The sequence below is a fragment of the Camponotus vicinus genome, unplaced genomic scaffold, assembly GCF_025532165.1.
Source record: "Camponotus vicinus isolate PSW18456_S1 unplaced genomic scaffold, iyCamVici1.0 SCAF_14, whole genome shotgun sequence".
Classification (NCBI taxonomy): Eukaryota; Metazoa; Arthropoda; class Insecta; order Hymenoptera; family Formicidae; genus Camponotus; species Camponotus vicinus.
In genome coordinates, this window is record NW_028141950.1 from 10902033 (window position 1) to 10927376 (window position 25344).

General features: G+C 35.9%; 1 protein-coding gene across 1 annotated transcript in view; it reads right to left on the bottom strand.

The window, feature by feature from the left end:
• Positions 1–229: 229 nt before the first annotated feature.
• Positions 230–25344, bottom strand: part of LOC145964839 (uncharacterized) — a 35085-nt gene continuing 9970 nt past the window's right edge. The window contains exon 2 of the mRNA XM_083088001.1: positions 230–945. Coding sequence (XP_082944127.1) covers positions 230–945 — 716 coding nt within the window. The remainder of the gene's footprint in view (positions 946–25344) is intronic.

Consider the following 25344-nt stretch of genomic DNA (forward strand, 5'->3'; position numbering starts at 1 on the left):
TTCGGTGTCATAGCGCGCCTTGGCGCGCTTTTCAAATGCGCTGAAAGAAACTTAGAAGATTTACATGAAAGTTCGTGGAGAAATCAGGCGCGGGATGTAACACCTCCCCCCTTAGATGAAAATGTTGGACGATGTTCCAACATTTTCCATGTATAGTCTAAAGTAATGTAAATTATTTCGCACGCTCTTATATTCTATGTATAATATGCTTAGAACTATTTTGTGTGCACTACACGTTTTCGTTCAAAAGTTTTCGAAGTTCTCGGTAGTCACGCACTTCACTTATTGGGGGCTCTATGGGGGTTGGTCGAATGTCTTCGGTTATTGGGAGGGCTTTAGTGGGCTGATTTTCTGGCGTCGAAAGGGGTTTGGAGGATCGCTGATTCTCGTCGTCCATTCGTCGTCTTGGTGATCCTGTGTACAGGAGCAGGTTCGTCATTGAAGTCCATACCGCTCCCAGTAGATGCAGGCTCCATCCGTATATCGAATGCAATGCGTATCCGTGGATGATGGTGTCCACGATTAGCTTTATTAATCGGATTATTATGAAAATTCCGATGACACCTGCGCTGGCCGATCCGAATGTGATAAATCCTGTCCACAATTTTTGCCCTGCGTTCTCCGCGATCTGGTCCAAGGATTTTTCGTCTAGCAGGTTTAGCATGGATATACTTCCTGCTGGTATTTCTCGTCCCATGGCCCCTCTTGCTATTGTATTCAGCATCGAAGGTTTTTCCATAGGGAACATTATGTGGTCGCGGAGTCTGTCTAAATCTTCGCTGGTATAGATGCCGCTGGTGGCGAGAGAGGAGGGGCTCACGTATTTCCAGGTGGGTTTCGTGAGCGGTTGGATGATCGAAGGTGCCGCCGCCTCTTGTGGTCGTGGCATCAGGCGGTACCAGCTGCCGTGTATGTTGTACATAACTGGCAGGAATTCGTTGCAGTCTGTTACGTCCTATTCGATCGTTTATTCAACGATTCTGCAGGGCGCACCGTGCAGGGACGAACAATATTATATCTCTCTATTTCTTTTTCAGGGCAACCTGCTAAGCCGGCTATACCCTGGGACGCCGAGAGATTAGGATCTATAGGACGCTTCTTTTCGGAGGTATTTAAGGTTGACAAATAAATATGCAAATTTATTATATTATAAATTCTATTTTTTTCTTTTTATTTATTTTATCCTTCCTCGTTCTTCTACATTAGTTTGTAAGGTAATTTTAGTGAAATTAAATTATATATATGTATTGGATATATTTATATATATGTATAGTTAAAAGTTATTTAGGATTTTATGGTTCGACAATAGAATCGAGGAACTCTTCGCTATCTAAATAATCAAGAAGCTGGTTAATTTCGTAATCTATAAAGTCCTCTTCACTTGGAGTGATATTTGTGGAATCTAAATCCACTTCTCCAGGCAAGACAGGAGAATAATTTGGCGGCGAATACCCCGGAAAAGAGTCTGGGGTTCGTGGGAGGCTAGGCGGCGGTGAAGTTTGGACCCGTCGATCCAACGTCGCTGGGCTCCTCCTTATTTCCCCGTTTCGCTCCCAAGCGCGGAGCAGTCCCAAGGGAATTCCGTCCGTTCGGTCTTCCAAATCAATAATTATTGTGGACGCGTCGCTTGATGTGTCCGATTCCGCAGATTCAATTTCCTCTTCCTCGGACTCTGCGCTAGCTGGTATCGCAGGGAGATTGCCGTCGGTGGTTTCGGGGTTAAGCTCCGGGGGCAAGGGTGCGAAGGAGAGGTCGAAGAGTGTGTCTTCGCGGTCGGTTGCGGCCCTTGCTATTCCGGTAGGAATCTCGTCCCTATCTATAAATAATTGACGAGCGACGGAGGGGCGATCTCGTAATAACCGCTGTCTAAATATTTCCCGCCGGGTTACACCTGGATTTTGTAAGGGAAATTCGCGGCGAGTTATTGGATCTGGTCGTCGGGCGCTAACCATCTATTATTGAAATAATTTAAATTTTAAATTTGTTCTATTGAAAGGATAATTTGAAATTATTTCGCGGCATCTAATACTTACGATGGAAATTTCGAGGGGTCACCTGTCAACAAAGGATGTACCGCGTAAATCTAAAGTTTCGTGACCGGTTTAAAGAAAGAGACAGGACAGATTCTGAAATCGCGACTCCTCATTTATTATAAGAGAAAATTATTAGATAGTTACCTCACATGCAGTGACGTGGTAAGGAAGGGTGTGTAGGGATATTTAAATATAAGATGGATACCGTGCCTGCTGGTTTAGTTTTATTATTATAAAATAATTCCTCTAATATATTATACTAAACCAGAGTTATCATACTATGTGTCAGTCGGTCCTTAAAGAGCGCGTCCCGTGCTCTACGACAAGTTTCGATGTGCAAGACGTCACGTCACAGCGGCACAGAGTCCGTAAAGAAATTTCCCTGGAGAAAATTCTTCGCGGAAACGGCAGAGGGGTAGAGTAGACTACCCAATGCACATCGATTGACAAGTCGAAGGCGACGATTCACTCTTGTGGATAAAACCAAAGACAGACTGAGCGTTGAACATTCAAAGGCAATCAACGTACTCGTGTTATCAGAAGGAGAAGACGTTGGAATTGTATGAAGGTAAGTTGTTGACTATTATGTGTAATAAAATTCTTCAATATGTCATGCAAAAATAATAATAATATTCGGTTGATGGTTGCAGATCACGAGAGATGAAAAAGGAAAATATTGAATAATTAAAACGAGTACTTACCCAAAAGTACTGCGGTTGGAAGTGCTCGTCGAACCTCCGCTGTGGACTGTCGACCTCAGTGATGCCTTGGCAGGAGAGTCGAAGGAGCCGGTAGTAAATAAATGGCAGAAGACCGCGATGATGTTCAAATAAAACACTTTTATTGTTTAAGTATACTACTGTCTTACAGCTCTCGCGACTAAGTTTTTAAGTCGAATAATGTTTTGAGACTAAGTCTTTATTTCGATTTTAAATGGTTCGTGACTGCTACTGTTCTTGTTCTTCAGAGAGCTCCTGGTCAAATGCTAGGTGATGTTGTCTCAAGAGCGTCGGGTCAAATGCTAGGTGATGTTGTCTCAAGAGCGTCGGGTCAAATGCGCGGAAGACTGAGCTGCGCTCCCTGAGGTACCCTCTGGTCCCTACTCCGTGCCGGCTATCCGCAGTGGTAGGAGAATGCGGCGCTCCCGGGCGTAGGCGGCTCGACTGCCGCTTGCCGCTATAGCTGTCCTTCTTCTTCGAGCGCGCTATGACGTAGTGGCCGCGCTCTTGCGTGGGGATAGTGGGGACGACGGAGCTGTCAGTATTGTCCATGCATCGAGCTCGTTAATTCATTTTACAAAAGGTAAGGCTTTTACAATAGGTTTTTAGTCACCAGAATTTTAATAATTTGCATGCATATATTTTTTAATATAGAATCTCAACCTCTTTCAATAGAAGTGTGAATGATCGTTCTAGCATGTTCCGTTTAGAATTGATTTTTAACTTTCTTTATATTAATTATATAGTTCTAGTTAACAATGTTATAAACAAATTCTGGTGTTATAAACCATTATAATTACAATTTGCTATATAATAATTATATGATATATATATATATGTATGTGCATATAGGTGCATGGTCTAGATAATTGTTAATAATAATTGTGTTACATTATAATATAAAAGTGTATTAATTATTCTTTTTATTATTCAGCTCTTGGAACAAAGGATGTGGCGAGCTTTTTTATCACCGGATGCAGGTGTTCGCCGTGCCAGGCAGTCGCGCCAGGCAGTCGCGCCAGGCCTTATCTTATCGCTGAGTGAGCTCATGTGCAGCTGCACCGGATGAAGCTCGGAGGGTCGCTTATCTTTTGGTGAGTGAATTTATAACGCTTTATAAATCGATTTAATAATTTCATTCGTTATAATTTATATGAATAAATTATATATTCCTTACTTGTTAATTGTATAGAATATATATATATATACTTATATATATTGTTTGTAAAAGTTAATAAATGTAATTATTAAAAATTTTATCTTCATTATTTTATTAATTAAATATGTATTATACATATTGTTATTTCTCTTTTGAAGGCTTGAAAGTTTGCTAAAAAATTGCATTACTGTTGGATCTTTGTTAGTTAATGATATGGATTAATTTAACATATAATATATATATATTCTTTTATAATTTATAATTTCGTAATAACTTATTACTCTTGCAATAAGAAAGCGCTCCTTATAATATTCATACATTATATATTCGCGAGTCCCTTTCGCATTAAGACTCGGCGCGGACGTCGAAAACATTAGGGGAGATAACAAAGTAATAGGGGAGATAACGCGGTACGCTGGACTTAGCCTTGTGCTCTTATAAGGAGACTTATTATTCGTCTCAATAATAAAATCATGCATAATGAATTTTATAAGACCATACATTCATTATTATTATTAATATGTATATTTATTACTTTGTATTATTATTATTTGAACTTTATATTTCATGTGTGTTATATATGTGTCAAGTTTTGTTATGTTACGTCCCCAGTTCCTCAGGACCGGTCTGGAAGTCTTACTTTCCCAGTTGGACGCAATTAATCTCTCAATTTGTTTTAGGGCAACCTGCTAGGCCGGCTATACCCTGGGACGCCGAGAGATTGAAGGTCTATTGTGCTTATAGAGAGGATTCAGGAGGGAGTGAGAATAAATATGTGTATTTGTAAGCAAAATCTTTATTTATTTTCTTTCTTTATTTATTTCCTTTCTTATTTACAAGCTGGATAAATGATGGTATTTATTAATTAATTAAATTGAGGTTATTCGAAAATCCTTCAAGTGAGGGGATCGTTGAAATTCAAAGAAGCGGTTGAAATTGCTGATAAAGTATAGTCTGAGAAGAATAAATTGTATTAGTACTATAAATTATCGATCTATGGTAAACTTTGACTCTCGAAAATTACCGACCGTCGGTAATGTAGATTTCTGTTTTACCGACCGATGGTAAGTTAGGTTTCTGTTTTACCGACCGATGGTAAGTTAGATTTCTGTTTTACCGACCGATGGTTAGCGTCACTTTCTGTTTTACCGACCGATGGTAAGTTAGATTTCTGTTTTACCGACCGATGGTTAACGTCACTTTCTGTTTTTACCGACCGATGGTAAGTTATCGACCGATGGTAAGTTATCGACTGATGGTAAGTTATCGACCGATGGTAAGTTATGATTGATGACTATTGGAAAAATTACCAACTGATGGTAAATTAGGATTATCGAGAATTTATTTGTTTGAAATGTTAATGTGTTATCTTGGTTTCAAAAAGATTCTTATTTTATTTTGATTCTCTGAAAATCGAAAGAGGATTCGAGGAAAAATCAGGAGTTTGGATACGCTGACAAGGTATCCACCTATCATACGGCTGGCTTAGTATTAACCTCGTAAGGTTAGGTTATAATTGCAAGTAGTGATAATGATTGAAATTGTTATAAACTAAGCCAGTGTATTGTCTCTAAATCCTGGGATGTATCTCGTATTTTGAAGTTAAGGCTAAATTCAATCCAAGATCAAAAGGTCAACTTCTATCATTGGGATAAATCCCTCAAGATAATTGCCTATTAATCGAAAACTGTATTTTCGCCTACTCAAACGTCGATTGACAGGAGGCCGCTTATTTTTTCTATTGCCTCACCAGCTCTAGGTTGAGAAACAACCTCTATCATGGGAATAAATTCCTCAAGATAATTATTTTTCCACCGAGCCAGACTTGGGTTCGACCTGCCGCTGCAGTTTCGCACTCGCTCACTGTCTATCGCGTCGTCTTATCAAAGAGATAAGTCCCAGATAAATTTTCCAATTGGAAATATTTACTAAGTTGAATAACTGGATTAAGGAATACGGGTAATCAAAGGTAAGGTTCCCGTATTGTCGCGCACTGATTCACTGAGTTTAGTTGTTAGTAGAAATTAAAGGTTAGATTAATGACAAGTGGCCGGATATTTACCAGTGTCTGAAATGTCCTAGTGTGTGAAGGCTGCTTCCCTTCACTAGGCTGATGAGTGGATGCTGCTTCCTTCCGCTGGATACCGTCTACCTCGGTGACAGTTCGGGATGGAGGTTGCAGTCCAGGAGTTCGATTGAGAAACTCAATGTTCAATAGTCACTGAATTTATTAACTGAATACACGTACAAAATCTCGGAGATATAAGTATTAACTGTGAAGATCGTTGGGCAAAATGCCAAGTTAACACTGTAGTTGATCGTTGAATATCGTTGGGCCAAATGCCAGTTATTAACTGTTGAAAACGTTGGGCAAAATGCGAGGAGGACCGCTCTGCACGGGTTTATATAGTCGTCAGTCCCAGTTTTGCACACGGTCCCAATAGTAGGAGATGCGCTTCTCCGTGGAGGGAGTCGAGCAGTGATTGGTTCCCTCCTCTGCTTCTGGCTGCGCGCGCCTCGAAAGATGCGTCCGCCTCGAGGGATGTGCCGCGTTGTCAACGGGTGATTGGTTTTCTCTGACGTGATTGTTGCGCAATGATTTGGGATTGGCTCCCGCTGACGTGACGGATGCGCGCGCCTCGGAAGATGCGCGCGCCTCGGCGTGGGCGGTGCGGTCGCTCATTGGTTCCCTTCTCCGGGCTGGTTGCGCGCGCCGCTGGCACGAGCGTGGGGAAGATGCGCGCGCTGCTGGGCGTTGCCGCAGGAATTGGGCGTAGTTTGGGCGTAGTTTAATTTGTAGATGGTGGGACTCTTCAGAATTGGAGTGGGGGTGACGGAGCGGTCAGTATAGAATCGGCTATACTGGTTGCATTGTATTTCGACACATAAGTTTTATAATAATTATTAGACCATCAGAATTTCTTTGCAGTTTATATGCATATATTTTCTAATGTAGTTTTTTAAACTCTAGCTGTAGAAATGTCAACGGAGTTTCTAGCATGCTCCGTTCGAAAGTTCATTTTTGTCTCTATGTATTATTATGGAAAATGCCTTTAAATATTGTTAATAAATTCTGACATCATAATTATTATAATTACAATTATTTTAACATAAGTATTTATGCGGTGGAATATAAGTATATAAAGACTATAAATTATTTCAATAAATGGTGCAACAATTTTTATTCTTTGCTTTTATTTTTAATATTTATATCTATTATGTTCTTGAATAAAAATTATTGCATGTACTTAATATTAATGTTTAACAATAAGTTAATTATTTCGTTATGTTGCGCAATGTTCTCTTGAACGGATTTTTTGTGGATTAATATATAAATGGAGGTTATTGCATACGCTTAATAACAATAAATTCATTTGTTACTTAATGATAATTAATTATTTCATCATGTTGCGTAATGTTGTGCAATAATATTCGAGCGGAATATTCCATAGTCTTAGTTTGGAATGTGATGATGACTCATAATATCGCATACGGAAAATTATATTTTAAAACTTCGTTTATAAAATTAGTAGTATTGGAGTTTTCATAATTATGTATACATGTGTCGGTCTGACTTTTTATGCTCCTTAAGGGAAAATTGTCATAAGATTTTTATTTATAGTATTTTTCGAGTTAATCTGGAATCAATGATTTTTGATATAATTTAGGCCCCGAAATAATTAGATATACATGTAGTCGGTGCCGAGACATGTTCAAAAATATATATATATGTATATAAAGTCTTTTGGTTTTTGATTTGTAAAATTTCTTGTGTATCAGGATTACATATTAATGAAAGAGGTATTCTCTTATATGTCGGTAAAGTTAGTATCATCGCTACACCAGAGATGGCGCTGCCCTCTGTCGGTAATGTGGGTACGGACAGTATTCACTGTCGGTAAGGTAGGAAATGACTTTATCCTCAGTCGGTAACGTCGGTAACTGTGTTATCATGGGTCGGTAATTTTTCTGTCGGTAAATTTTGCTCGGTCGGTAAGGTAGAAAACTTCCTTATCAACCGTCGGTAATTTTTCTGTCGGTAACTTTTGCTCTGTCGGTAAGGTAGAGAACTTCCTTATCGACCGTCGGTAATTTTTCTGTCGGTAACTTTTACTCTGTCGGTAAGGTAGAAAACTTCCTTATCGACCGTCGGTAATTTTTCTGTCGGTAACTTTTACTCTGTCGGTAAAGTAGGAATTTATTTTACCTTCCGTCGGTAATTTTTCTGTCGGTAACTTTTACTCTGTCGGTAAAGTAGGAATTTATTTTATCGACTGTCGGTAACTTTTGTGTGGGTGATTTTGCCTATTGCCGGTAAAGTAGGTAATTTTTATGCGGATGATACTATATGTGGGCAAATACTTAAAATTATTTCTATCATTCCTAAGTGAGGTTATGTTATGTATAGCTAGCTTCTTAACAAAGAAAGATTATTTTCGGAGATATTGACAATATTAGATCGCGCGGCGTAATGATATTGATGTACTATAAGTATTGGTGATATTACATTGCGCGGTGAGATTTTATAATAAGAAATATTGGTGACAATAGATGGCGTGATGGAATTTTAATTAACAATATTAATTTATATTAACAATAATATGTTACTCGGTGGGATTAAGATTTATATGTTCGTCGGTGGAATTACAGTTTAAATATTATAGAGGCAATTTTTGCGTGTTTAAATAAAAATAAAAATTTTGTTGCGGGACGTAACAGTTATAACAAAATTTATTTAGTAGTTATATAGATTTATAATTCTGCACACAGTAAAGAGTTATGAGCTTTATTTTGCATTATTGGTTTTATTAAATCAGAATCTTTATTATTTATAATTATTAATAATTTAAATAATTTAATATGTTTGTCTTATATAGTTATTATATTTTTCAGATATTTTGTAAAACGACATTCTATACAGAAGATATTCGAGGGTGCATATCATTTATAGCTTGGCTGTATTTTAATCGACAATATAGAACGTTTATTAGACTATTGTCGGAGCGGATTAAAATACTCACATATGATCATCTGGCCATAACTTATTAACTCTATGCACCTCTAATTGCGGATAAGTTTTGGATATTTTGAAATATTTTAATATTATTTTGAATGTGCTTGACTTGACAACTTTCGGTCATTTATTAAATATATACATACATTAATTAATGTTGAGCTTTTACATAATGAAAATGGTTTATTATTTGGTTATCATTGCTTACTTATTATATTTTAATTGTATATAAAATTTTGCAATTAAATAATCAAAATGAAAAATATATGTATTATTTGGCAATAAGAAATTAGATTTTATATAATTTATTATTATGTAGTGAAGTTTTATTTGAATAACTATATAGAATATACGTATATGAAAAGAGATTTTTATAATGTATTAATTATTATGTTCTTATGCTTAGAGTTTAAACGTGTTATTATTTGAATTTTTCTTATTTGTCTAGGTTGCATATATAATATATATATATATATGTTGGAAGGGATATGGACCAATGGATTATTCACGGACAACAGACAGGCTTAAACCATATAAGAATATGCAGCATTGAAAGGATTTTGAGGAATCTGTGCGAATTATTTCGGAAGTTTATTTGGTAAGTTTATTATTTTGATAAGTTAATTAATGAATTAAAGGTTTTATTTTAATTATATCATATATTTATAAAATATATATTATATATACATATATATAATATATGTATTCATGTATAATATTATGTATTTTATATGTATTTAATATTTAGTATTTTAATGCATTATCTTTTAAATTTTTATTAATAACTACATATGTATTTATACTAATAATGAGGGTGACAAGTCTGTCCGAGCTTGTTTCGCGGTTTAATTCTTATTAATTTTTACATATGGTATGGCGTATAGCGCTGTCTCTCTCACTCGCGCGAGTCACCCGATAGTGCGGTCTCTCTCACTTTCACGTACTACTACCTATTGAGGTCTCGTGTATAAATTTCGATAGATGTAGTCTGTTGATTATATATTTGAGGAGGCATATTTGTAGTTTGTTATTGAAATATATTTCTAAGGAATTTTATTAATAAATATATTTTTATTTTTCCGTATAGCGTTTTCGTTAGGTGATGAAAATATTGGGACACCCGGTGGACAACCAAGTGGAGGCTATGTTTATAGGGTGACTTATTATTCTGCATGCAGCAAAGAGTTACGTATAAAATTTTATTCATAATAATTTCTTGACATTTCTTTATTATTTAGTTATTGTTTAGTAGTTATTATTTAATTTAATATATTTATTGTTGAAATTTAATATATTAATATTTGATTTATTATACTTCTTTTACTATTTGATTTCTTTTATTCCTATATAATTATATACATTTATAAAATATTAAACCTTTTTAATATAGTAATTTTGATCAATCAAACTTTTATAATGATAATAGATTTTTGTATAGATTGATTTTTTAGTACATTTTTGTTAAGTTAATTTTTCATATGGCCAAATATTATTTGATTATTATTTTCAGTTGCTGGGTCTTGGAATTCTTGCTACTTATTTATAACAAGCTGTCTTACGTTATTAGGAAGAGGATAAATATTATATATATAGGATCATAAAAAGTGTGTAAGTATGTATTATATTTTGGATGGTTTATTTAATAATTTCTATAGTAGATTTTCTTATATATTTATTATATTTTTCAGGTATCAAGACTCTGAGGAAAATTACTTCCTGATAGTGAACATATATATATATTTACGGGAACTCAACGAGGACCAAAAATTAAAATAATCTAGGATTTTTAAAGGAAATTCTTGCTTGATTAATTATATTTTATTCATTAATTATATTTTATATATATATTTTATTAATTATATTTTATTAAGAAATGTTTAGATCATTAATTTCTAAAAGAAGCTCGTTACTTTATAAAAGATTATTATTTAGTTATTGGTCATTTACATTTTGTAATTAAATAGTCAAAGTTAAATGTTATTCAGTAATAATTAGAATTTTATACAGACATATTTGGCCAATGGTATTAATGTACAGTAAAGATTTATTATAACGTTTAGAAAAATATTTATTCAAGGAAAATTTATTAATTTTGTTTCTCATGAATATAAAAAATATATATATATTGTTAATTATTTTATTACTAATTATTATTACTGATTTTTAGAGCGTATTGTTTTAGTAACAATTATTATTCATGGGCATTAATTTTTTGTTTGACTTGGTACATTTATTTATTGTTTCATATTCTTATATGTACGTAGAATGTTAACTTTATAACTTTCCTTTTGTTATTGATGATTCTTTATAAATTTTCGTATTAATATTTTATGTGGCTCACTTTCGGAGCATTTGTTAGCATTTTTACTGTAGATATTTATTACAAAATATTAATTAATTATTTGATTTTCAGGTTTCAAAATTTATAATCGCTGCATCTCTTTTATGACAACCGAACATACTGTTTATTAAAAAGATACGCATGGGCTCAAAATCATTTATTAATAGAATTTAGGTGAGTATCGTTTGATAAAATATTTTGATTTATGCCTTTTCCTTTGTAGTAAGCGCATATACACGCATAGGGATATCCTTTTTTGGTTATATGTGATAACGGAATAATATGAATATTGAGTGAATATCTATATATATTGGTTACATATAATATAAAGTGGATTTATAGTGATTATATATAATTACAAGTAAAGATTATATAAGATACGAAATCCTTTATACTATTCTTTGAAACAAATTATATTTTATTCGTTAAGAATTATTTAAATCATTTTCTTTTTAAAAGAAGCTTGTTATTTTACAAAGGATTGTTATTTAGTCGTTACTGGTCATCTGTTTTTACGTTTTAATTTTATAATTAAATAATCAAAGTAAATATATTTATTATTTGATAATAATTAAACTTTTATATATATATATATGTGTTTTTCATTGTTTATTGATTTATGTCTTTATTTGTCTAAATACTAATTAGTTATAATATTTTCAGGTTTCGGGATTCATGGCTATGGAAATTTTCCCATGCCAAATTTACCAGAAGAATGTAAAGGAACGCACAAGAGGCTATAAGACCAGTTACCGACGGATTTGTTCGTATACCAATTTATACGAAGTCTTGTTGCAAGTGTTTTGCTAAGAGTTTTTCTTGATAATAAAGTTTCGAATAAATTTCTTTTCTTAGTAAGGTTAGTTATTAAGATTAATATCATTATATACGACCAGTACCAGTACTGCTAATTCATTGTAATATTTTTCTGGCTATATACCACATCAATCAATGTATTGTATTAATATGAGATTATGGCGAATATATATATAAATATATATATATATATATATAGTATTTTGCTATTGATTTATGAAATTTCATAAGCGATTTTAAGGTGATTGTATGAGGCTTTTGCAGCTTTATTAAAATTGCATAAATAATAATTATATATGTATTGAAATTCTTTTACGATTATTATAAATGACTGTTTCAAAGAGCCTATTACTTTTTCTTGATTGATAGATGTGTATAAGTCCAGCTTTCGGTTAGTACTGGTGGTTACTAGTATTTTGACTACATGAGAACTGATTATTATTAAATTGATGTATATATATATTGATTATATATAATATTATGACGCAAATATATAGTAATTATATATAGTATCGCGCAAAGATTATATAGGATGAGAGAATAAGTAGGGATTATACTTTTATAAGTAAGATTTTAAATTTTTTTGTTGCGGGACGTAACACCTCCCCCCTAATAAGAACAAAATCCGATTGTTTTCGGAGGATTTTGTACTAGGGAGATTAAATATTTTCATCTAGGGTGTTTAAGCGGTCTCTTAGGTTTGTATATGATATAGGTATATTTACGTTTTTGGTGATTTCTTCGTGGCAAGGTTTCATTGTCCTTGGAGGTTTGGCTGGTGGAGGTTGTTGAGTAATTACTTCCGCAGGTGCAGTGGGATCGATGTTGGAGGTTTGCATGGTTGTTCCTCCGCCAGGTGATTGATTGTCTCGGTTATCGTCTCCAGATTTCCTAGAAGATTCCCGTGCCAGATGGAGCAGTAAATTTGCGAGGGAGCTCCATAAAGCTCCGAGTAGATGAAGGCTGCAACCATACACAGTGTGAAGAGCGTATCCATGAATGACTGTGTCAATGACTAATTTTACTAGGCGAATAATCATGAAGATTCCGACGAGTCCTGCGGTTGCTGATCCAAAATTTATGAATCCCTTCCAGATTCGCGAGGCTGTGCTTTCGACAATTTTATTTAAAGAATTTTCATCCAGCAAGTTGTACACTGAGATTCCTTCAGTGTTCATGGAATGGCCAGTTAGTCCTCTAGCAACGGCATTGAGTAAAGCTGGCTTTTCGGCTGGGAACATAATGTGATTTCGTAGTTTCTCCAGATCTGTATCAGAATATATTCCGCTTACGGCCAAAGGTCCCGGTGTGAGATATCTCCAGGTTAAGGCAGTCATGGGTTTTAGCTGTTGAGGTGGCAGTTGTCTGACTTGAATGTTAGGTGTAAGTTGCACCCATGTATCTTCGATTCGATACAACGTAGGAAGTTCTAAACTGCATTCTCGTTCGTTGCCAATTTTGGTGATAATTCTTGACTTTGGTGTAAGGAAGAAGGAATGATTTCGTACAGAAATGGGAAGTTCGGTATAACACTCTCCAGTTTTTCTTACCATCACTTCAACAGGGATACATTTATTTGTACTGCTTCTCCTGTTGTAACGGCCATGTATCCTGGCCCTTTCATGAGCTGATAGGCAAATTCGTCTGGTTGGAGTGTAGCAAAAGATAAGGCATTAGTAATTACCTGTCTTTCTAACTCGCATTTTTGCGAAATTACATTGTTATAGAGAGACGTCATCTGTTGTTTGACATGTTTTTCTATATACACGAACTTGGAGTTCATGTATGTAAAGATGTCAAGATTATTGACAGGAATAGTTTTCCGACTAGCAAATGTATTGCCAGGTTTAGCTTCAAGAATGAATAATTTCGGGTGTTCCGTGCACAGGAGAGTATAACCACATAGAGGTATTTCCTTGGTTTTCATAAGGGCGAAAGTGATTTCCTGAGTCACAAGACTATAGATGATTGGGGTATCTGTCTTGGAGATGTCTTCAGAAATTTTGTTTGCAGGTCCTTCGTAGAGGACATCATATTGTTGAAAATTACAAGTATCCGTAGGCATAGGTTTCCAGTAGGTGTATCCGTCGTCAGCGTCTAAACAGTAGCTGTCAACGAGTTTACACACAGTTCCAGATTTTAATTTAATTCTTCCAGTATTCAATTGTACGGGAACGTAGGAAGATTTTAGTGATATTTTCACAGCAGCTTGGACGACTACGTCGTCCCATGTTCCGTATGGATCGTTGTACTGGGATCCCTTGCAGTATCCGTCAACTTGTACGCGGCCCACCAAGGTGATACTTCGATAGGTCGTCTGATTTGCTTTTATGCCAGCGACAAGGGTGTTGTCTCCCAAGGAAATGGTTCCGTCTTGAAACATCCTTAGGCACTGAGTGTATCCAGTCTCATGCACATAATCGGCTCTTCCATTGTGAACAGCAGATATATGTGAATGCATGCCACAATGATATATGTTTCGGGATATTTCAACCTTGCACTGTATGACTTCTGTATAACTGTAGTCGGATAGTTGTAGTAGCTGAACATGAACATCTGTGGTGTTGGGTTGTCGTATGTTCAGATCGCATTCGCCAACATCAAGGAGAGAAACGGCTGTTACGTTGAGGTGTTGTCCTCCGCAATCAAATCCGATTAAAGCGGCAGTTTTACTTAAGAAGATTACTAGGATTAGGGGCGTCATGATGGTCTGAAATGATTACAATTTTGATGTACGTGTAGATGTCTATATTACATTTTGTGGTTACATGATTGATGGTACAATGTTCGTGAAAGTTTGATTACGAATAATTGTCGCAGAATTGATTCATAATTATACATTGAATCTTAGGTGTATTTAAATTATAATTACTTATGAAAGTATTCGAATACACAAGAGGTATCTTTATAGCGTCGCTCAATGTGATTATAATATAACATGGGTATATGTATCTATATATATATATACATATAGAGAGGTAATCTGACTAAATTTGTATGTATATTATTATCATTACACTATGTGTTTTTTTTTTTTTATTGTTCTTTATGATTATTATTTCCTATGAAATATTTTTGAAGCATTTTCTTTTCCCCTTTTTTTTTTGTTTGTTTTTTTTTATTGTTATTATTATATGTATGTATATATATATTTATATGGTAAATATGAGTGATTATTATTACTAGTTATTAATAGTAAATCGATTAAAGGATAATTATATATGAATATATAATTATATATATATATATATATATATATATTTTAGAATATATATATATATAAGAAATTTTATGTTATACGTATACATAAAAATATATATTTTTTTTTTATATATATATATTTTTTTTTTATATATTGTTACGTCCCCAGTTCCTCAGGACCGGTCTGGAAGTCTTACTTTCCCAGTTGGACGCAATTAATCTCTCAATTTGTTTTAGGGCAACCTGCTAGGCCGGCTATACCCTGGGACGCCGAGAGATTGAAGGTCTATTGTGCTTATAGAGAGGATTCAGGAGGGAGTGAGAATAAATATGTGTATTTGTAAGCAAAATCTTTATTTATTTTCTTTCTTTATTTATTTCCTTTCTTATTTACAAGCTGGATAAATGATGGTATTTATTAATTAATTAAATTGAGGTTATTCGAAAATCCTTCAAGTGAGGGGATCGTTGAAATTCAAAGAAGCGGTTGAAATTGCTGATAAAGTATAGTCTGAGAAGAATAAATTGTATTAGTACTATAAATTATCGATCTATGGTAAACTTTGACTCTCGAAAATTACCGACCGTCGGTAATGTAGATTTCTGTTTTACCGACCGATGGTAAGTTAGGTTTCTGTTTTACCGACCGATGGTAAGTTAGATTTCTGTTTTACCGACCGATGGTTAGCGTCACTTTCTGTTTTACCGACCGATGGTAAGTTAGATTTCTGTTTTACCGACCGATGGTTAACGTCACTTTCTGTTTTTACCGACCGATGGTAAGTTATCGACCGATGGTAAGTTATCGACTGATGGTAAGTTATCGACCGATGGTAAGTTATGATTGATGACTATTGGAAAAATTACCAACTGATGGTAAATTAGGATTATCGAGAATTTATTTGTTTGAAATGTTAATGTGTTATCTTGGTTTCAAAAAGATTCTTATTTTATTTTGATTCTCTGAAAATCGAAAGAGGATTCGAGGAAAAATCAGGAGTTTGGATACGCTGACAAGGTATCCACCTATCATACGGCTGGCTTAGTATTAACCTCGTAAGGTTAGGTTATAATTGCAAGTAGTGATAATGATTGAAATTGTTATAAACTAAGCCAGTGTATTGTCTCTAAATCCTGGGATGTATCTCGTATTTTGAAGTTAAGGCTAAATTCAATCCAAGATCAAAAGGTCAACTTCTATCATTGGGATAAATCCCTCAAGATAATTGCCTATTAATCGAAAACTGTATTTTCGCCTACTCAAACGTCGATTGACAGGAGGCCGCTTATTTTTTCTATTGCCTCACCAGCTCTAGGTTGAGAAACAACCTCTATCATGGGAATAAATTCCTCAAGATAATTATTTTTCCACCGAGCCAGACTTGGGTTCGACCTGCCGCTGCAGTTTCGCACTCGCTCACTGTCTATCGCGTCGTCTTATCAAAGAGATAAGTCCCAGATAAATTTTCCAATTGGAAATATTTACTAAGTTGAATAACTGGATTAAGGAATACGGGTAATCAAAGGTAAGGTTCCCGTATTGTCGCGCACTGATTCACTGAGTTTAGTTGTTAGTAGAAATTAAAGGTTAGATTAATGACAAGTGGCCGGATATTTACCAGTGTCTGAAATGTCCTAGTGTGTGAAGGCTGCTTCCCTTCACTAGGCTGATGAGTGGATGCTGCTTCCTTCCGCTGGATACCGTCTACCTCGGTGACAGTTCGGGATGGAGGTTGCAGTCCAGGAGTTCGATTGAGAAACTCAATGTTCAATAGTCACTGAATTTATTAACTGAATACACGTACAAAATCTCGGAGATATAAGTATTAACTGTGAAGATCGTTGGGCAAAATGCCAAGTTAACACTGTAGTTGATCGTTGAATATCGTTGGGCCAAATGCCAGTTATTAACTGTTGAAAACGTTGGGCAAAATGCGAGGAGGACCGCTCTGCACGGGTTTATATAGTCGTCAGTCCCAGTTTTGCACACGGTCCCAATAGTAGGAGATGCGCTTCTCCGTGGAGGGAGTCGAGCAGTGATTGGTTCCCTCCTCTGCTTCTGGCTGCGCGCGCCTCGAAAGATGCGTCCGCCTCGAGGGATGTGCCGCGTTGTCAACGGGTGATTGGTTTTCTCTGACGTGATTGTTGCGCAATGATTTGGGATTGGCTCCCGCTGACGTGACGGATGCGCGCGCCTCGGAAGATGCGCGCGCCTCGGCGTGGGCGGCGCGGTCGCTCATTGGTTCCCTTCTCCGGGCTGGTTGCGCGCGCCGCTGGCACAAGCGTGGGGAAGATGCGCGCGCTGCTGGGCGTTGCCGCAGGAATTGGGCGTAGTGTGGGCGTAGTTTAATTTGTAGATGGTGGGACTCTTCAGAATTGGAGTGGGGGTGACGGAGCGGTCAGTATAGAATCGGCTATACTGGTTGCATTGTATTTTGACACATAAGTTTTATAATAATTATTAGACCATCAGAATTTCTTTGCAGTTTATATGCATATATTTTCTAATGTAGTTTTTTAAGCTCTAGCTGTAGAAATGTCAACGGAGTTTCTAGCATGCTCCGTTCGAAAGTTCATTTTTGTCTCTATGTATTATTATGGAAAATGCCTTTAAATATTGTTAATAAATTCTGACATCATAATTATTATAATTACAATTATTTTAACATAAGTATTTATGCGGTGGAATATAAGTATATAAAGACTATAAATTATTTCAATAAATGGTGCAACAATTTTTATTCTTTGCTTTTATTTTTAATATTTATATCTATTATGTTCTTGAATAAAAATTATTGCATGTACTTAATATTAATGTTTAACAATAAGTTAATTATTTCGTTATGTTGCGCAATGTTCTCTTGAACGGATTTTTTGTGGATTAATATATAAATGGAGGTTATTGCATACGCTTAATAACAATAAATTCATTTGTTACTTAATGATAATTAATTATTTCATCATGTTGCGTAATGTTGTGCAATAATATTCGAGCGGAATATTCCATAGTCTTAGTTTGGAATGTGATGATGACTCATAATATCGCATACGGAAAATTATATTTAAAACTTCGTTTATAAAATTAGTAGTATTGGAGTTTTCATAATTATGTATACATGTGTCGGTCTGACTTTTTATGCTCCTTAAGGGAAAATTGTCATAAGATTTTTATTTATAGTATTTTTCGAGTTAATCTGGAATCAATGATTTTTGATATAATTTAGGCCCCGAAATAATTAGATATACATGTAGTCGGTGCCGAGACATGTTCAAAAATATATATATATGTATATAAAGTCTTTTGGTTTTTGATTTGTAAAATTTCTTGTGTATCAGGATTACATATTAATGAAAGAGGTATTCTCTTATATGTCGGTAAAGTTAGTATCATCGCTACACCAGAGATGGCGCTGCCCTCTGTCGGTAATGTGGGTACGGACAGTATTCACTGTCGGTAAGGTAGGAAATGACTTTATCCTCAGTCGGTAACGTCGGTAACTGTGTTATCATGGGTCGGTAATTTTTCTGTCGGTAACTTTTGCTCGGTCGGTAAGGTAGAAAACTTCCTTATCGACCGTCGGTAATTTTTCTGTCGGTAACTTTTACTCTGTCGGTAAGGTAGAAAACTTCCTTATCGACCGTCGGTAATTTTTCTGTCGGTAACTTTTACTCCGTCGGTAAAGTAGGAATTTATTTTATCGACTGTCGGTAACTTTTATGTGGGTGATTTTGCCTATTGTCGGTAAAGTAGGTAATTTTTATGCGGATGATACTATATGTGGGCAAATACTTAAAATTATTTCTATCATTCCTAAGTGAGGTTATGTTATGTATAGCTAGCTTCTTAACAAAGAAAGATTATTTTCGGAGATATTGACAATATTATATCATGCGGCGTAATGGTATTGATGTACTATAAGTATTGGTGATATTACATTGCGCGGTGAGATTTTATAATAAGAAATATTGGTGACAATAGATGGCGTGATGGAATTTTAATTAACAATATTAATTATATTAACAATAATATGATTACGCGGTGGGATTAAGATTTATATATTCGTAGGTGGAACTACAGTCTAAATATTATAGAGGCAAATTTTGCGTGCTTAAATAAAAATAAAAATTTTGTTGCGGGACGTAACAATATATATATATTTTATTTAAAGTTTTTATTTTTGTTTTTGTTTTTGTTTTGTTTTTTTTTTCTTATAAATGCAGTTTGTTAACATAATTATTATGGATATATATATATATATATATACGTATAGTTCGTAATAGATAAAATATTTAAGTTTATTGGTGAAACAAGGATTGAGATGATCCATTTTCTTTTATTGTTTAATTTAATAATCTTTCCTCTAGAATTTCTGGATCATTAGGATCAACCGTTATTTCAGCCACTCCATAATCTATCTTCAGTGTGATTGAATTTACAGACAGGCCTATAGTTTGCCTGTAGGTTCTTTCTTCTCCCTTTTTAACGATCATGTCTACAAATTGACTATAGGCTTTAAAACATATAGTGCATTCAAGAAGGGGTCGTATTTCATGACAATTACTCCCGCAATTAGCACACTGATTCGTTGGCACATTGCCATATTGGAATGTGTGTGAGTATTGCGTCAAGACCCTGTTATAAGTTGCAGGATTGTAGCAATCCGTACATATAAGATGAGGACTGTTAGCGGTTAGGACATCATGTGTCATTATAACCACGCAATTTATATTAAGGCTGTTGAAGAGGGAGTAGTCTAGTAGTGGGTGAGCAGGTCGCTTAAATTTGGAAAGCGGGCACATTTTATGCGTATATGCCTTGTCTGTGAGTCCTGCAAAAAGCAAAAGCAGTTAGGTTACTTATGTCCCTTCCCTGATTTTTTTCAAATATTGCTCCTTCAAAATAGGAATATACGCATTCCTGGCATTGAAGGATGGGACGAACAGTTTCCAGGGTGGATTGACAGTAATTACACTTAGCAAGATTTATATCTCCCGAAGTTACCCAGTGGCAAACAATTAAATCAGGCTTCACTCTTAATTGTCGAAGTTTATAACATGCGCAACACATGCGGCTAGGAGTGCGAGTTTTTCCGGTATATCTTTTGTAAAAAATTACTTTTCTGCATTTTGCCTCATGCATGTTGGGGAAGTGGGACAATAATTCATGGATTGGGTGATTGCAACAGGGATTGCTTGCGTTATTCATGTTGCCTTGCTCTAGCAAATTCTCTTTTTCGTTCTTCTTCCAGGTAATTTAGGAAGCACGGCCTGCAATCAATTATGGGAGTTATGAGAGACACTTTACGATTACATAAACAGCATTTAGAAGGACTAATATGAGGAAAATTTTCTGATATGCTGTGATAATTTATGTGGACTAATTCATGATCCACGTGTATTTTACATATAGGGCAGTAATACAGGCCATTTTCCAGAGAGTAATATCCATCGAATTCTTCGTGCACAGTACAGTTCAGGGTGTCGGAAGATGTATCCGATAGCATATTAACTCTTCAATTCTTCAAGGTTGGGAGGTTGGGGGATTCTCTTCATTTATTGAGAGAAAGGTGGGGTGAGTCTCTCGGAATATTTGAGCGATATTCCTAGTACAGGTGGAGCAGGTGTGTAGGGGTCGTATTATGGTGATGGGTCGTTGACAGTACGAACAGATCGTTCTATAAGGGTGTGGAGCGATAGAAATAATATGGGAGTCTATTGGAAAGAAAAACCTTTGGTTACAGGGAGTATGTAGCATACAATAACATGCACAGCAATAATGGTTGTGATTATTTAGATTGAGATAACCATGCAGTTTGATGCATACAGCATTAAGAGAAAGCTGGGACATTATGAAGCATTGTTCAGTGTAAGTAAATAGGATATGGACATAAGTTCAACAATACCTCGAGTGCAGATGAGACACTGATCTAAAGGTCTTTGTGTGACAAGTGTTCGGAAGCAATGTGCACAATGAGGATCGATATGGCGTGGTCCCGGAGAGAGAAAGTGTAGAGATACTAGAGGCAATCGTACTCTAATAGACAATACGTAGTGATAGCAAAGTTCACATAGATAGACGTTCAAGGGATCATACCGATATCCTCTGAATTCTACACAGCAGGCTGTGCCGGTAAATGGCATCCCCTTATAACGTAGGAGTCCTGTCGTATACGTTTAAGACTAAGGGGTAACTATAACTATTGATAGAAGTTGAGGTGTTGTGTAGAAGTTCTAAGAATTCGTGCGCTGTTAGTGTACAGGAGATGCACTTGTCAAGAGAATTGGTCTCGATGACCGTTGTGCCACAAGCTGAGCAGTGGTCATTACGCACGATGTGACTATTCACAAAGAAGTGTCTCCGCAAGGGCCGGTATTGTTGCTTAATAATATTGGTACGGAGTCTATCGTAACACTCCTTACACAAGTTCGTTTCGTCTAAGAGACAAAGAGCTCCTGTTATATGGACACAATGGCCGAAGAAGAAGGATTCCTCTATTCGATTTGAAATGGTTGCGTCCAATCTCGGCTGTGTGGGCCTTCTGTGCCAAAGCATCTGTAACAAAGGACTCTGATTATTACCTCATCCCGGCTGGGGATGTGCTAGTTTGATCTTGTTGGTGTGTACTATTCGGGTTTGGTTTCCTGTTCTAATTTTAACATTACTTGGTGGTAAAAGTTCGATTATTTCGTGAGGACCGGTATACTGGTCAGCAAGTTTTCCTTTTCGTGGCTCTTTTAATAAAAAGACATGGTTTCCTTTCTCAAATTGTTGTAAATTCAAATTGCGATCATAGTATCGCTTACTCCGTTCTTTAGCTAGTGTGAGGTTTTGCTTAGCTTGCATTTGTAAATCGTTTATCTTGTTAAAGAGATTAACAATATAGTCATGGTATGTGGGTTCGATATTTTCTTCGATGATGGGGTGTGCAGAGGGTAGTCGTGCTATCCGGCCAAATACTAGCTCATAGGGTGAGTATCTCGTGCCTTCATGTACACTGGTGTTGTACGAGAACATCGCAAGTTTAATGTATTCATCCCAATTTGTCTCCTTATCAACCTGAGTTTTTAGATATTCTGTTAGGACATGATGTGATCGTTCAAGTGATCCATTAGACTGTGGATGATAGGCAGTGGTCCTAAAATGTTGAATGCGAAATTTCCTTGTTAACTGTCGCATTAAGGCGGATAAAAAATTTGTCCCTTGATCGGTTAATATTGCGCGAGGGGTACCGTATATACAGATAAATTCTTTAGTGAAGGCGTCTGCAATTGTTAACGATGTGGCCTCCTTTAATGGCACGGCAGTAGAATATTTTGTTAGTAAATCCTGCATGGTCAGTATGTACTGATTGTTGCTCACTGTTAGGGGAAGAGGTCCCATAATATCCAGGGATACTTTATCAAAAGCAGCCCCTGGGGTATCCGTTATAACCATGGGTTGCTTGGTTTTTATTCTAGTTAGTTTCTTTATTTGACACTCCCGACAGGTTCTAATGAATTCCTGAATATCCTTTTTCATTGTTTTCCAGCAGTAACGAGATCTAAGGCGGTTATAGGTCTTCGTTACACCTTTATGTCCTCCATGAGCTGAGGCATGATTTTCCAAAATTAGAGATTGACGTTTTTCGATTTCAGGCGTTTGAATTAAATTTAAGCATATCGTTATATTAATGGGTAATTCCTGTAGATATCTTTTGAGTTGATTAAGGATGTATGACCATGGAAGATCGTCGAAGCGTTCGGTCTTACTAAGACTCATGGAAGAGAGTCCAAGTTCAGTAATGACATCCACTAAAGAGTGTAGACAGTTTTTAAGATTCTGGGCTTCTATAAGGGTATGATAGTCGTATTTGATGGGGAGGGCAATTAACGTGTTTCCTTTTACAGTACATACCCTGGCCCTTTCGAATGCCAATCCTTCATATTTGGGGAGTAAATTGGCTTCTTGATATGATTTTGCGCCATTGTCATAAGCTGTCCCGTTCTGGTAAATAAATATTGTGTGATTATCTTTCTGTTGGAGTAAATCCTCTCTAACTTCTCGCACTAAGGCTCGACTCCATGGTGGAAGAGCTGGTGGATTCAGTTGTTGTGGGTTTGACTGATACGGTACAATGTCGGATTCTATTATTTCAGTATAATCCGTATCATCGCTGTCTTCAGAGTCAGTAACTTCTTCGATTGTGACTCCATAATTGTTATTTTCTTGTTCGACAGAATAATTTTGATAATCTTCTGCTGGTTGACGCTCTACGGGGGCCGAAGTCTCGGCGGTTTTTTGATAGTTTCCCATGTCTTCCTGATTAGGTCCTGCATTCTGACCTTCAGGTGTACTAGATTTTCCCTTTGGCCTTTGAGGTCTATACGAAAATATGGATTCGTCGGATGAATATTCTCCTTCATCAATGAGGAATAACGGAATAGCCACGTCGACGGGTGGATTTCTGGATAAGGCATCAGCGTTATAATTTAGAGTTCCCTTTTTATATTGTATTTCATACCGATATTCAGAGAGTTTCATTCTCCACTTCCATAATCTTGAGGAAGGGTCCTTGATGGAGTGTAGCCACACTAATGGTTTATGGTCAGTTACTATAGTGAATATCCTTCCGTATAAATAGGGTCTAAAATGATTTACGCAATAAATGATAGCTAAACATTCTTTCTCTATTGTAGAATAATTTTGTTCAGCGGAATTTAGAATTCGAGATGTGTAGGCAACGGGTAGATCTTTCCCTATTATTCCTTGACTGAGCACTCCTCCGACCGCATATCCAGATGCATCGGTGGTTAGAATGAATGGATTAGTAAAGTCGGGATATTGTAAAATAGGCTCAGAGCATAGTGAATTCCTTAGAATATCGAATGCTTCCGTTTGTTTGTCCTGCCAATCGAATTTCTTATCCTTTTTTAAAAGATCAGTTAATGGTTTTGCGACTTTGGAAAAATTTGGAATAAATCTTCTATAATATCCGGCTAGTCCTAGGAATTGTTTGATGTTTTTCGGATTCTTCGGAGTAGGAAAATTCATTATTGCCTTTATCTTAGCGGGGTCAGGCTTGACTCCGTCAGATCCAATTATATGTCCTAGATACATAACTTCACGTCGTAAGAATTCGCATTTATCTGGTTGTAATTTTAAATTTGCAGCTCTTAATCTCTGCATTAATTTTTCGAACTTGCTTTCGTGTTCTTGCAATGATCGTGCATATACGACAATATCATCCATGTAGACGAATAATTCATTTCCCTGAAGTCCGGATAGAACGTTATCCATCAATCTTTGAAATGTTGCAGGAGCATTTTTTAATCCAAATGGCATTCGTTTGAATTGGTAATGTCCGTAAGGTGTAGAGAAAGCAGTTTTATGGGCATCTTTTGATGCCATGGGTATTTGGTGGAAACCGGAGGCTAAGTCCAGTACTGAAAAATATTTTGCAGATCCAAGTTGATCTAATATATCCGTTATATTTGGAAGAGGATAGGCATCGCCTATTGTTTTTTCATTGAGATTTCGATAATCGATAACCATTCGCCACCTTTTATTCCCTAGGGAGTCTGGCTTTTTCGGAACTATCCATAAAGGAGAGTTATAAGGGGAAGTAGAAGGTCTTATTAAATCAGAAGATAATAATTCATTTACTTGTTTATTAATTTCTTCCTTATGTACAGGAGGAAATCTATATTGTTTCGTGTGGACAGGCATTTCATTAATAGTAGGAATAGAATGCTGAGCGGCGTTTGTCGCTTGGAGATGTTCACCGGGAAGATGAAATCTGTCGGAGTGTTTGAAAACTAGTAGTCGAACATTTTCTGATTCCTCGGAATTCAGATGTTCGAGGCGTAGAAGGTTTATGACATCAACAGTTCTATCTGTTGGTGTTGATAATGCCTGGTTAAAGTAAATGGGATTATCTATGGCTTTGACGAATTCCACTCGGGGTTCGTCTAGTCCAGCGAGATTGTTGGAGTTAGAAGTTCTGATTAATCCTCTGGGAAGCCCTTGGGTTCCAGTGGGATTCTTTGTTATTTCGTGAGTATCATAATCCTGCAGTTCTATG